Here is a 15,149-nt window from a genome sequence, read left to right on the forward strand (position 1 = left end):
TGATCAGCACAAGCCCTATTCATTGCACTCCTGTTGAACAAGGGAGTATACTGTCCCTGAGCATAATTCAATTTCATTTAAATAAGTAAACCTTTTTTTTTTTTTTTTCAGTAAAATTACTCTAAACAGCCTGCAGAATTACCTACCTTTGTCCCAGCATTCTCTCTGACCTGGTTCCTCAGTTAGAAGTTATTTGTTTTTCTTTGCTTCCTTGTGCAAAGTGAAGCCTCACCCCCTTCCTGTTCAGGTCTTTCATCGAAAAAAAAAAACCCTGCTAATGCACAGACTGGCTCCTGCTGCCTCCAGGCATGCCCAGAATGCTCTCCGGGTCGAATTGAAGTCGAATTGAAGAGAGAACTGAACAGGAAGTGGGGGCGAGGCTTCACTCTGCAAAAGGAAGCAAAGAAAAACCAAGTTAGAGAGAATGCTGGGACAAAGGTACGTAATTGTGGAGGCTGTTTAGAGTAATTTTACTGATAGAAAAAAAAAAGGTATTCTTTAAAGGGATATTACCCCCTTCTTTCAACACGAGGGCACTAAACAGGGCTTGTGCTGAGCCTATTTTTTGCTATTGTTTTATTGACAAAAAAATCAATGGTTTTTATTTTTTTCTGAGCTAAACAGGTTATTTGAAGCTACTCCATGTTGGGTTCTTGCAAGGTAGATGTACAAGTGTACTTTTGACACAGATATCCTTATCATGGCTTCCTGTTGAGCAAAGAATAACTTAAAAATAACTTATACTTACTTACTAGTGAATCTGTCCCATTTTGCTTTGCTGAAAGTCAATTGACATCAATGGACTTTATTTGTTAGCGACCTTTTCTGTTCTGCACAACCATTTTTTGCAGCCGTTAAAGTCTATGGATGTTTTTTTGCAGTGAAACTTTGAAAATGTTTAGTCCTAGCTACTTAAAGGACATGTAAACCCTACTTTGTTCTACAGTGTATCATAGTTGGACACATCTCCCCCACGCGAACTGCACCATTTGTACTGCGAATATCCCCTCTGTTCACCAGCACCATCACACTTTCCTAAAACAAATAGCAGCTTTCATGAGGTGGCCATTTTCCCTCTGACAACAGCACATGTGCAAAGTTAATGCAGTGAAGAAGGCAGGCTTATTCAGGCAGAACTTACTTTGGTCCAGAACTACCTGAGCCAATGGCTTTGGGTGCAGGCACAGGGAAAGACTGATGCCAGTGTAGGGGCTGAGATCAGCCTTTATCTGTTGGTCGAGAATCAGCCCTGTCCGGCATTAGCCTAAATCGACAGTGGCAATTTAAAAACTTTTTGCTGTAAATTTCTATTTATTGATTTGTTTAGTTGAAAATCATTTTGATCGCCATCAGTGGCGTAACTACAGGGGTAGCGAGGGGTTGCAACCGTGTCCGTACCACCTATTGGTCCGGCAGAGGCTGCATCGTGATTCATTTTAATGCTAGCGTGCTTCCAGAGGCAGGGGTGGGGCCAGTTGCATTTCCTGCGCCAGGGCCCAGGAGGTCCTAGGTACGTAACTGATTGCCATACAATCCTTTCTGTGCTGTATGCTTGTATTGCAGTCTGTTTGGTATCAGAAGTACAGGTTTTTAGCTATCTTTTAGCTGTTACTAAACAAAACCTCAGTGGACCATTGAGCTGGCCATACATGCCTAGGTTCTGATCCCAAACAACAGGAAGATGTCCATACATGTGAATGACTACTTGATAAAAATCAGCCCATTTAGTCCACTAGCTAATCAGTTCTAGACATGGTAGCAAATCTGTATCCTTGCTCCTTCTTCACTGCTGCTTTCCTTCAAGTACCAACTGGCAATGGTGCCCACTTGCTGCACCCCAAAACTCTTGAAGAGCAGCAGACAGCAGCGGGCATACAACAGTCATTGGCCATTGCAAAGGTAACGAGCAATGCTATGCAAAGCTGCAGGCACATTTAAGGGAAATCATTCCCTGCTGGGAATTTTATATGTCTTTATCTTTATTCTTTTTTTTTTTTTTAGTTCTTTCATTTACAACAGAATAGCAAGAAAGCTAGAATATTAATCCAAAATATATAGTGTCTATGTATTAAAAAGTAGAAATTCAGAACTTTATAATAAAGGATTATAAGGCTCTGGAGGACTTAAGCTTATTAAATACATAATTAACTATGATGACGCTGTCTGCTGAACAATTTTAATTGGCATGAATAATGTTGAGATCTAATTTGGGGAGTTTTCTGCTGTATTCCTAAATGTGATTAGAACAAGAATTGTTATGCCGTCGTAAATGACCCTGTAAATTTACACATTTTCATTAGCCGTTTGCGCCTCGTGTTTATACAGCCCCATCTTATTCGTGAGCTTAATCTGATTCCGTCAGTAAATTTGTCCTTAAAAAGCAAATGTGCTTTCAGAGTACAGCAAAAACTTTAACTGCGGACTCTACAGATTTGGGTTCAGCGCTGCTCACAGCTAATGACTGTAATTATACATTAGTTCAACAGAGACCTTTTGCAGCTTCTAATGCTAATTAAGGCTTGACAAATTTCACAGATATTATAAGTCCCTACTATTAATAGGAAATACTCTCTCTATACATTATGCCATAGAACAGTTATTCTTAATGCTGTGTTCTATTAATAAGCTGTACTGGAAATAATTGCTTAGACCTGTTAAATATTGATTTTATTGGTCAATGCAAAGCATGCAATATGTCTATATTCAACTATCAGTGAGATATATATTAAAGGAGAAGTACAGGTTAAAGCACTGCTAATATATCTGACATCCTAAAGTTGCTAACCATGTACCCTGAGTAGGTGCATGTCTTTTGTAAAAATCGCACTGGCTAGGGTTACGTTAAGAGCATCACACTGGCATGTTGCTGCCCACACATCCGCTGCAGCGGCTGGGCAAACTCATGGCTCAGTATAGACCTTTTGAAGAATTTAATATACTAGTCACACCCCTTTCCAGTTGGGCCCAGAGAATGGTTGGTTATCGGCGGCAAGTTGGTGACTATTTTTTAGAGTCTCAAGGAATAATCTGAGTTGTTGTGATGAATAATAGTGGCTACACAGTAAATTAATACATTTAAGAAATTATATGTGTGTGTGTGTGTGTGTGTGTGTGTGTATATATATATATATATATATATATATATATATTCTCCTTCAGAAAGCACTCACGGTATTTGCAAAAACAGCAAGTATTTATTTACACAAAAATGTCTACGCGGTTCGATCCATATAGGATCGTCATCAGGACTGATGATGTCCTGATGACGATCCTATATGGATCGAAACGCGTAGACATTTTTGTGTAAATAAATACTTGCTGTTTTTGCAAATACCGTGAGTGCTTTCTGAAGGAGAATATGTTTAGTTATGGTTAGCACCCGGTTCTAATTCGCTATTTTGGTGAGTGCCGATTTTGGGACTGTATATATATATATATATATATATATATATATATATATATATATATATACAGGTATAGGACCCATTATCCAGAATGCTCGGGACCAAGGGTATTCCGGATAAGGGGTCTTTCCGTAATTTGGATCTCCATACCTTAAGTCTACTAAAAAATCAACAAAACATTAATTAAACCCAATAGGATTGTTTTGCATCCAATAATGATTATTTAAATCTTAGTTGGGATCAATTACAAGGTACTGTTTTATTTCTACAGAGAAAAAGGAAATCAGTTTAAAAATTCTGAATTATTTGATTAAAATGGAGTCTATGGGAGACAGGCTTTCCGTAATTCGGAGCTTTCTGGATAACGGGTTTCCGGATAAGGGATCCTATACCTGTATATGCTCCTAAACTGGCCATACACGCACTGGTGATATCGTACAAAACCTCGTTTTGTACGACATTCGGTGCGTGTATGGCGGCTCGACGAGGCAACCAATATCACAAAAGGCTGTGTATAACGGTCGACTCGTCGATCGCCTAGGTTATAAGATTTTGAAGGCACCCGTAGCAAAATCTACGTTCAGGGCTGAATCGGCAGAAGGAGGTAGAATTTCTACCTCCATATCTGACGATTCAGCCCTGAGTGTCAGTGAAGGGTGGGAACGATCTTTTGTGGTGCCGATGGTGGCATGAAAGATCGAAATTGCTACGTGTATGGCCACCTTTAATCTGGCACTCACCAGAACATCCGGTAATGTCCTGGGTGCAACTTAATAAATCCTATATTCCCAAGTCCAATGCACTCACAGATCTAAGTTAAAAAACAAATGAAAAATAAAAATGTATTTATAAACATCTACATGTTTGATCCTCAAGGGATTGTTGTCAGGATGTGACAATCTGATGACGATCCCTTGAGGATCAAAACGTGTTGAATTTTGTAGCTTAATAATGTAGATTTTTATTTTTAAACCTAGACCTGGGAGTGCATTGAACTTGGCATTTCCTGCGACAGGGCCCGGTAGGTCCTAGGTACATTACTGATTTCATACAATCTTTTCTGTGCTGTACGCTTGTATTGCAGTCCGTTTGGTGACATATATATATATATATATAAATAAATAAAATGCTAGATTTAAGTGTTACAGTATCTTGACATGGGAAGTGAAATAACATTTATTTGGAGACTGATGTTTTGACCGTAATGAAGGTCTTTTTCAAAGTGCCTGAACACAAACAGTGAAGCCTAATGAACCCATTGTGGCAAAGAACAGTGGACACAGATTGATAACATCATAATGAACTAGTGAACAGCTGTGCGTGGTGAATGTTGGCAATAATATACATCAGTATAAAGCACAAAACAAAAACTCAAACTTATTAATATACACATACACGCAGTTTTTCAGCCACACTATCTGGGTTTCTTTCTGTCCTGTGACAGTGATAAATATTAAGTTCCCATTAGAGGGTCAGGATCGGCACCGTGCCTCTGGGTGACAAGACTAGACTGTTGTTGGACCATGTATTTCTGTTTGTCTTTAGTTTGTAAAATGACTAAATGACTGTTTTTGGGGCATAACTGAGTGGACAAAATATGCGGGTACCTGCTAACTCAGGTCATAGTTGCCAGGAATTATTTTATTTCACTGCTATCTGACCTTTTAATTGGAGTTCTTAATAACACCAGATTGCAAATTGTAGGCTATTTCTGGTAACATCATTCACCTTATATACAGTAAAATGACTAAAGTTTGCTCTGTTAAAGTAAACAGCCACATGTCTTCAGTCTGATCCCATCTGACCTGTTAACTATGTCTTTGTGAATTTCATGAATGCTTTCAAAGACGGTTCATTTCCCAATCCATTATGATGAACATCTGGACCCATAGAATGTCACGTGAACAAGTAATTGCTGACCTTCTTCTGTAGTCTCCATGAATGCTATGCTTCGCTATAGGCTACTTAATCAACTGCCATTAAGGAAAGTCATTTCTGTCACTAATGGATTGATTCATCCTCATAATGTTCTTTTCCCCCTCTAAACAGGACATTTACTTTGCCGAATGCATGGTAATTAAGCATTTATCAAAATGATCAACTGGTCCAATTTCCCAACTCACTCAAGAACAGTTATTTTAATAAATACTTGTCTAGATGTAACGTTATAGATATGGGCAGTGGGGGCTGTGATATCCACATAAGTTGTTATGGAACACAGATATACTCCCTGTTCTATAACCTTTCCACTTGAGCCGTAGACTCTATTACTGCATAGCTAAATATGTTGAAAGATAAAACTATTAGTGCTTCTTATCATCATGCATATTGTCTAAATGTTTAAAAACGTTATAAAGTTCTTTCATGTTCTAGTAAATTTATGTTACATTTTCTCTCCCAATAGAGCGGTGGGTTTTAGACGTGGAGCCACCCTTTGCAGTATTAGATTTGATCACAGTGTCCTTTAGTTCATTACAAGATTACAGATATATGAAAACATTGTTTCAGCCATGTACAAAATAATTATTTGATTTGAGAAATAGGCTTATATATCTACAGGGCTTCTGTACAGTCTCTGATGTGTAGCAGCAACAATTGTTGCTCAATATAAGTTCTGACATTTCTGTTTTGATCACCTTGCTCAGTGATCCCTAACTAGTGGCTCTTGAGCAACATGTTGCTCCCAGTGGCCTCAAAGCTGGTGCCCTTTTATAAATCTCTGGCTTGGAGGCAAACTTTGCAAACACAGAGACACAGTTTTACTCCAAGCAGGGCCTCCTGCAGGCTAGCAGTCCACTTTGGGCTACCAAATAGCCAATCACAGCCTTTATTTGGCATCATATAATAATTTGCTTTCCTGCTTATGTGTCCTGCTTATCATCAACACTTTTTACATCTGAGTGTGGCTCATGAACAAAAAAGGTTGTGGATCCCTGACCTAGCTAGTTCTTTTTGTGTCTGTGATCATGCTCTGCTTGAACAGGGCAACAACTGGTGTTGTAGGTGCTTGGTGTGGCATGACAAACAGAGCCGTGTCAGCAGTGCAGAGAAGGGACTACAGATATTCAAGGCTAATAGGTAACTGAAGCACAAGAGAACTAAAGGTGGCCATACAAGTGAAGATCCGGTTGTTTGGCTAAGCTACCAAATGCAGATCTTTCACAGATTTCCACACCTTGAGGGCCACACCGATATGAGCTCCCCAAGGGCCAAACAATGGAATCACATTGATGGGATATAGGCCATTGAGATGAGGACAGCATCAGTGCGCTGATATATTTCTAATCCTGCCGAATCCGCATCTGGACGATTTTCGGGTAGATCCGTCTGAGAGCACCATACATGGGCTGATAAGGTGCCAACTTAGACCATCGGCCCATGCATGGCCATCTTAAAACTTAACAAGTCAGTAGTCTACACATGTTTTACAAAATGTTTTGAGCTTCTGTACCAGTCCAAGGCCTCCAGGGCCCTTTAGCAGGGAAAGTTTGTAACTCCATAGATGTCCCCGGTAACTCCCTATATTTATTTCTTCTGAGCTGCTGCCAGTTACCGGAGCTTCAGTCACAATATTACTGTATATAGATAAAGAATATAAAATTTGCAGTGTTTAAAAATTAAGTTATACTCTTTACAGCCCCCCTAAGCTTAGCTTTTGAACAGCAGCCGAGAGCATGCACAGTATGTGCAGTGTCACCGACACGCAGAGATTGCCTAACAAGGTCTAATAGGAGAAGGTACTGTGGATATCTATATGAAGGCAAAAATCATTACTGTTTTAGGGCTACTGAACCTCTGCATCGGTACAGGTTCTGTATATGAAATACAGCAATAATACCTAATAGCAATAATCTTTTTTTCAGGCTATTTACAGCATTTTAATAGAATACTTCATAATGGCTGGGTAGGAACACAGAGCCATGCACTACAAGCATATTTGTCTAGAAAGCTTCTAATTAATATAACAGAGTACTTCAGTTAATTGTTTTTTTGTTTGTTTTTTTTTGTCTCTTACAGATCAAAGAAATAGAAAAGAATGTCACTGAAAAGGAACAGCGCTTGATGTTTAAGAAAATAAAGCAAGAAGTACAAAAGAACACAGAGGATGTTAAATCCCAGAATGCACAAGCCAGAGATATGCATGGGCCATTCAGGCTGGTCTTTAGAGAAGGTAGCGGCACTCAGAATGCCTCTGTTAACAAGAACTTTTACACAAGAGCTTTCTATGCTACGGAGCTGAGTAAAGAACTACAAAAAGCTTGCACTGAACTGGAAGCAGAGTTTCAAAGGCTGCAAGATGAATGCAGATGCAAATTGGAAAAAATTTCTGAAGAATTTGAAGGAGTCATTTGTATTCCTCCTGCTAAGGGCTGATTGCCCAAAACTTTACTATATATATATATATATATATATATATATATATATATATATATATATTATAATTTGTGTGCTTGGGAAATGAAAATGGCATCTAGTGCAACTCACTAAAAAGTCTCATTGGTATTTAGTGGACTTGGCACACTAACAGCACAGCAACTCTGATACTGATGGATCCACCAATTGAAAAAACGTTTAGGGGTTTATTTTCTATAAGCCTGGGGATCCCTTGCACTTCTGTTTTATTGAACCATGTACAGTGACTGAGCAGCCCTGTATTTACACCTGCACAGGTATTAAGTAGATTTATAAATACGTACCAGTGCCCTCCGCCCCCATACAGACATGGGCACTATATATACAAACCAGTGCTGCATTTTCTTTTTCTCTGTAATAAGAACTTCTTTTACTTGATGCTGACTAAGCTAATATATATTCACATTAATCGCGTAACAGTCCTTGTGTTTTCATTCGTTACATGGTTTAAAATAGGATATTTCCAATGCCTAAATAAGAAAAGGCATTATACATGCATTACGATATTTTGATATAGTTTGATATAGTTGACTACTCATGGTAAAAAAAAAAATGACTGCATGAACCTATTTGATTGCTCTTAACATCTTCAAAATGATCCAGAGCAAGCTATTCTATTCTATTTCTTAGAAATATTGCTTGCTGACCCCAACAAAACTGTTTTTGCTCCTCAAAGGGATTTTGTCACAAGAAAACATTAACAAAATGCATTTAATAGAGCTTCTCCAGCAGAATCCTGCATTGAAATCCACATTTCAATTTGAAATTTGACTTTAGGCTAGACAGATTTTTAATTGCCTAAGTGCCCCAGCCATGTGACTTGTGCTCTGATAACTTTAGTCACACTTCACAGCAGTACTGCAAGTTGGACAGATATCACTGATCATCAGAACAATGGGCAGGTAACAAGATAGCAGCTCCCCGACACCTCTATTGCTAAAAATGCTCCCATGCCCCACCTAGTGGTAGGTATGAGAATAGCGCTGAATAGTAAAACACCCAAATCCGTCCATGACTTGAGTGCAGGAAACAGCTTACCTGAAAGCAGTTCCATTATGCAGTGCTGGCTCCTTCTGAAAGCACAGGATCAAGGACATTGCACTGAGACGGCGCCTACACACCAACAGTACAGCTAACAAAAAATAAATTTAATGGTTCAAGAATAAACTTTTAAATAGTAGAATGAATTATTTGCAATGTACATTGTGTAATTTAGTAATAAAAACTACACCATAAGCATCACAACAGGATCCCTTTAAGATATAATCTCCTGTCCTGACTTCTCATTTCAAGAGATGTCTTTGTGTCCTCTGGAAGGGTATGCTGGTGAGTAATTTATTACATAGGGTCCTTAAATGTTAATACTTAGTTTTTATACTGCTTTTATTTGAATATTCTCTAATATAAACAACTACTGTTTGACCAAAGGGATTTGTAAAGGGAACATGGGGCTTCTTAGCCTATACAGGACAATATATTGCAAATACTGCTGCTTACTAGTATGGGTTGTTGCATACTTCCCATGTAGGGTTCCCCCATCTTTGCCACAGTAGGCTAGCATGTTTTTAAAATCCCTGTTGCCTTACCTTACACTTATTGACACAGAATCTCATGACCAATGTGTATACACTGCTCTCTGTGCCCTTTCCAAGTCATTAACTTGTTTTCTACTTTTTCATTTTTGATTGCTGCTTTACAACAGATGTAATATTAATAGGTACTAAAAGATGTGCCTGACCCCACTGACATAGAGTTTATAAATGTTTCCTTTTTTACTGCGATTTAATTCCCTACTTCTAAGTTAATATACATAGGTTTGTCCTTACTGCTTTAATATGTCTTTCCCTAATGGAATACATTTAGAATAGTAGTGGTTCAATATCATCTTAAAGGACAACTATTTTTGTCCTGTTTTTTTTTTATAGCTGAGAAATTATCATGCAGATCTGTTCGCTAAAGTAATCATCTCATAATGATAATTGTTTGCTCTCCCTTAGTGTATTTATTGACACATGGAATGAGTGGATTATTAAACAGACGTAATCCCCTGCCTTGTCATTTGGGATTTGGCAGTCAGGCGACCCCCAATCTCATGTTGAGTGTAGCACTAACTTGGGACCCTGTGTAAAATACAAAAAGGAATGATTGGCAAATCATTGAAACCCTATATTTAATTACAGACAGCACAAAGACGACCTATCAGATGTTGAAAGTGAGAAATAATATAATTTTCTGAAGAATATCTGCTCATTTTCAGTTGGTCAAAGGGCATGCAGTTTGGGGTCTTTATCATATATTTCCTTTCATAATGTGCGAAAAGTGACAGGTCTGGACTGCAGGCAGGGGACCGGTTTAGTACCCAGAATCCCTTACTACGGAGCCATGCTATTTCCATTACAGGGCCGTGTCTGTTTTTTTAAGGCAGTGCCACCTTGAAGGCCTGAAGATCACGGCCATACAGATTTTACATATTGCTGTACCTTCAAAAACATATGGTGGCAAAATAAAGAACAGAAGAGAAAGTAATGGGGTAGAAGAAGAAAACATAATAAAGCATTGGTTAGTTGAAGGAGTTGAACCCCCAGCCTCTACAGTCAAGGCTCCCATAAAGAAACTTGCCAGCAATACACAGTAGAAAATGCCATAGACCATGTGCCACCTTGTGGTGAATTTTGGTATTTTTTTTTTCCAGAGATATAACAAAACATGGTAAAGGATCTTGGCTGCATCTGTATGACGGTGGTTCATTCTTCTAGTTTGATATTTTGTCTATTATGGAACTTTATCTTAATTATGTATTTTTTATTATTTATTTTGTGAATACCTGTATTTTGTTCCCTTTGATTTTCCCATGGTGTAAGTATACAAATCTTCACTATACAACATTCTTCAATACAAAAAGCAATGTTGTTGTAAAAGCTGTTGGAGGTGCTCAGGAAAGCTCTGCTCCATCTGTGCGTTTACTTTGTGCAACATTACACAGTCTCTTTCTGCAAATCGCTCATCTTTTTTTCATTTTATGTTCATGAAAGCATATAAAAAATTGAGGTTCTCCTGAGAATATTAAATGACGTTACTTCTATAATTAACATCTTAATCACAAAAGCTTTCCCAGGACCATATCCAGGGATAATTTATTCAGGACAAACAACATTTTAAAAGCTAATTTACAGTTCAGCTAAAAGAAAACACATATTCCCAGCTACACAGAGACTTTCTCATATTAAAGTTGCAGTTGTAATTATGTTTCATACACAGGAAAGTGGAATATTGTCTGCTGTTCAGTTGGACCTCTATTCTAAATTTCTATGAATCTACTAATCCCTAAAGAGACAGTTAAGTTGCAGTATTGTACTTAATAAGCTCAGCTGAAATAATTAAACATATTTCCGCACATTTACAGTATGAAGTACTTTCAGTCTTTCAGTCAATTTTGTTTTCTTGCATTGAGTTCAAGAGAGAAAATCAATTGGCAGCTAAAAAACTATGTAAAATAAAAGGTAAAATGAAGCAAGTTCTCGACTTCAGAGCTTAACTATTGCCATTGAGTATTGTGTGTCTGGATGTGGTCCCTTGAACAAACCTCTGGTGCAAAAGCAATAGTTGATCAGCCAAAACAGAGAAATGGGCTGACAGATGATTTTATTGGGTGTTTGTGTTGGGCCATCATGCCATCCAATCATTACTGTTCTCAATTTATTCCATTAATAAGAAAAAGTAGAAGTGTTAAGAATCACCCTATGTGGCTTAACTCTGAGGTAAAGAAGTTAATAGGGAGAAAAAGGAAAGCTTTTAAGAAATATAAGTCAGAGGGGACAGTAGCTGCGTTTAATGATTATAAACACTATAACAAGTGTTGTAAAACAGCAATCCGGAACGCAAAGATAGAAAATGAGGAGCGCATCGCGGCCGAGGCCAAGACTAACCCCAAAAAGTTTTTTAAGCATATTAATAGTAAAAAGATGCAGGTTGAGGGTGTGGCCCCATTGAGTTATAGTAACAATATGGTTACAGCGGATACAGAAAAGGCAGATGTGCTTAACCAGTTCTTTTCTTCTGTGTATACAGTAGAGGAGCCAGTGGGCCAAGTCCCACCCAATAGCTGCACTGTTGCCTCAGCTCCATCTACACAGTGGCTGGCACAGGATATGGTGCTTAAAGGGTTACACACGATAAATGTAAACAAGGCACCTGGGCCAGATGGAATACACCCTCGGGTACTGAGAGAGCTATGGGCAGAATTGCAGTGGCCCTTGTTTCTGATATTCTCAGACTCTCTTTCATCAGGTATGGTACCTAGGGATTGGAAGAAGGCGAATGTCATTCCTATATTTAAAAAGGGAGTAAGATCTCAGCCTGGCAATTATAGGCCTGTAAGTTTGACATCCGTGGTGGGCAAGTTATTTGAAAGCTTGTTAAGGGATCACATTCAAAATTATGTAGTGGAGAATGCCATTATGAGCAGTAATCAGCATGGCTTTATGAAGGACAGGTCATGTCAGACCAATTTAATTGCTTTTTATGATGAGGTAAGTAAGAAGCTGGACAGTGGGGATGCAGTAGATATCATCTATTTGGATTTTGCCAAAGCATTTGATACCGTTCCCCACAAACGACTGCTTTCTAAGCTAAGGTCTATTGGTCTTAGTGAAGTCGTTTGCACATGGATTGAAAACTGGCTACAGGATCGGGTACAGAGGGTGGTTGTTAATGGCACATTCTCTACTTGGAATAAGGTCCTCAGTGGGGTCCCTCAGGGTTCTGTACTGGGTCCACTTTTGTTTAACTTGTTCATAAATGACTTGGGGGAGGGTATTATGAGTAATGTATCAGTGTTTGCAGATGACACAAAACTCTGCAGGCCAGTCAATTCTATCCAGGATGTGACATCCCTGCAGCAGGATCTTGACCAACTGGCAATCTGGGCAGCTAAGTGGCAGATGAGATTTAATGTGGATAAATGTAAGGTCATGCACCTGGGATGTAAAAATATGCAAGCCCCGTATACCCTTAATGGGACTGCACTAAGCAAATCCATAATGGAGAAGGACCTTGGAGTCCTTGTAGATAATAAACTTGGCTGTAGCAAGCAATGCCAGGCAGCAGCTGCAAGGGCAAACAGGGTTTTGAGCTGTATTAAAAGGGGTATAGATTCACGGGAGGAGGGGGTTATTCTTCCCCTTTACAGAGCGCTGGTAAGGCCCCATCTAGAATATGCTGTTCAGTTTTGGTCTCCAGTGCTCAAATGGGACATTATTGAGTTAGAGAGGGTCCAGAGAAGGGCAACTAAGCTGGTGAAGGGTATGGAAAGTCTCAGTTATGAAGAAAGACTGGCCAAGTTGGGTCTGTTTACACTGGAGAAGAGGCGCTTAAGAGGTGACATGATAACTATGTATAAATATATAAGGGGATCATATAATAACCTTTCTAATGTTTTATTTACCAGTAGGTCCTTCCAACGGACACGAGGGCACCCACTCAGTTTAGAAGAAGGGAGGTTCCATTTAAATATTCGGAAAGGATTTTTTACAGTGAGAGCTGTGAAGTTGTGGAATTCCCTCCCCGAATCAGTTGTACTGGCTGATACATTATATAGCTTTAAGAAGGGACTGGATGGATTCTTAGCAAGTGAGGGAATACAGGGTTATGGGAGATAGCTCTCAGTACAAGTTGATCCAGGGACTGGTCCTATTGCCATCTTGGAGTCAGGAAGGAATTTTTTCCCCTCTGCGGCAAATTAGAGAGGCTTCAGATGGGGTTTTTTGCCTTCCTCTGGATCAACTAGTAGTTAGGCAGGTTATATATAGGCATTATGGTTGAACGTGATGGACATATGGCTTTATTCAACCCAACTTACTATGTTACTATGTTACTATGTGTGCAACCCAGGAGCTCCAAAATTTGTCAGATACTCGGCCTTTCTGTGGCCAAGATGCTCTGCTTTATCTACACATTTCTAGCCTATGTTGCTTGCTATAGTTTCCCTGAAATATGCCCACACATATGGACGTGTTTACGTTCACAAGTGCAGTAAGCGAAATACCATTTCAAACGCCACAATGAACAAGAGGGTAGTGCACTTGGCATAATTGTGCCCTGTTTGCCAAAATTACCACAACTGCATTCGCATTTAGTTGCAAATTGGACACAACAGTGGGGAAGTCCGTCTGGCATCAATTCCAGTGTTCTGCATACAAATGTTTCTATGTCTAGGCCTAATTCTTCAGGTGCAAGTGTGCAATGCCTAGTGACACTGGGCATGAAGGGGACCCTGGAGTTACCTAGTGAAAAGATGTTGGTAGCTTCAAGGTTCCCTTACATCAGGGGTGGGCAAAACGTTGATTGTGGTCCACCAGTCAATCCCCTGTGGATTTCTGGTGGACCGTGTCGAAGCCCGGGAAGTGCGGTGGTTCTGCACATTTACTGGGTACAGGTACGTACGCTTCATCGCGTACGTACTTGGGGAGGAGCCAAAAGTCAGTCGATGGGAGGGAAAAGTCAGTGCACCCCTGCCCTACATCAATAGAAGCAGAAGCTCTAGATTAGGAACAGAAGGCTGGAGCAATGCCAAGCTATGTGAAAGTTCACAGAGTGCATTTTGATGCATGTACCTTTGATGATAGAAGTGGATTTACATGGAAACGACTGCAGGGAAATTGGAGGACCGCAATATTAAGATAGTAAGTCTACAGTGGGTGGCTATGTGCCAGAACTAGGTCAAGTATTATGCTCCAAAAGTGAGACTTAGAGATTATTTTTAGAGATTATTAAGACGTAAAGGTAGGGGACCCCAAGCTCAATTTTTTTTTAGAACAAAAATAATAAATATATTTAGAATTGTTGCTTTTTTTTTATTATTCTCCCAAGGACAAGGAAAAAAACCCTCACAAGCCACTCTTGAAGGAGACCAGTCTTGTGTAAATTTCCGAGGTGTTGTTGCTCAATGATTTGTATAGCCGTCTTGCAGAACTTTGGCCCTGGGTTTGATTCTGACTACAATTCCCATGTTCCTTTTAATATCTATGTGACGGTTTCCTTTGGCTACATCTGAAAGGAACAGTTCAGTGTAAATATGAAACTGGGTAAAATAGACAGACTGTGCAAAATAAAAAATGTTTCTAATATAGTTAGGCAAAAATGTAATCTTTAAAGGCTGGAGTGGACAGATGCCTAACATAATAGCCAGAACTCTACTTCCTCCTTTACAGCTCTCTAACCTCTTAGTCAGTGACTTAGGGGGTGGGGGGATCCATGGGACATAACTGTCCAGTTAGTTTGTGAGCATACAGGTCAGATTCAAATGCAAACTAACTGAACAGTTATGTCCCATAT

At 39.3% G+C, this 15,149-nt stretch overlaps 1 protein-coding gene across 1 annotated transcript in view; it reads left to right on the plus strand.

Annotated features, from left to right (window-relative positions):
* The window catches only part of tedc1 (tubulin epsilon and delta complex 1), a 36,930-nt gene extending 28,696 nt beyond the window's left edge, over positions 1-8,234 (plus strand). Inside the window, exons 8-9 of the mRNA XM_031891654.1 lie at positions 7,422-7,795; positions 7,828-8,234. Of these exons, the coding sequence (XP_031747514.1) occupies positions 7,422-7,778 (357 nt within the window). The 3' untranslated portion in view covers positions 7,779-7,795; positions 7,828-8,234. The remainder of the gene's footprint in view (positions 1-7,421; positions 7,796-7,827) is intronic.
* The last annotated feature ends 6,915 nt before the right edge of the window (positions 8,235-15,149 follow it).

The sequence above is a fragment of the Xenopus tropicalis genome, chromosome 8 (genome assembly GCF_000004195.4).
Source record: "Xenopus tropicalis strain Nigerian chromosome 8, UCB_Xtro_10.0, whole genome shotgun sequence".
Classification (NCBI taxonomy): Eukaryota; Metazoa; Chordata; class Amphibia; order Anura; family Pipidae; genus Xenopus; species Xenopus tropicalis.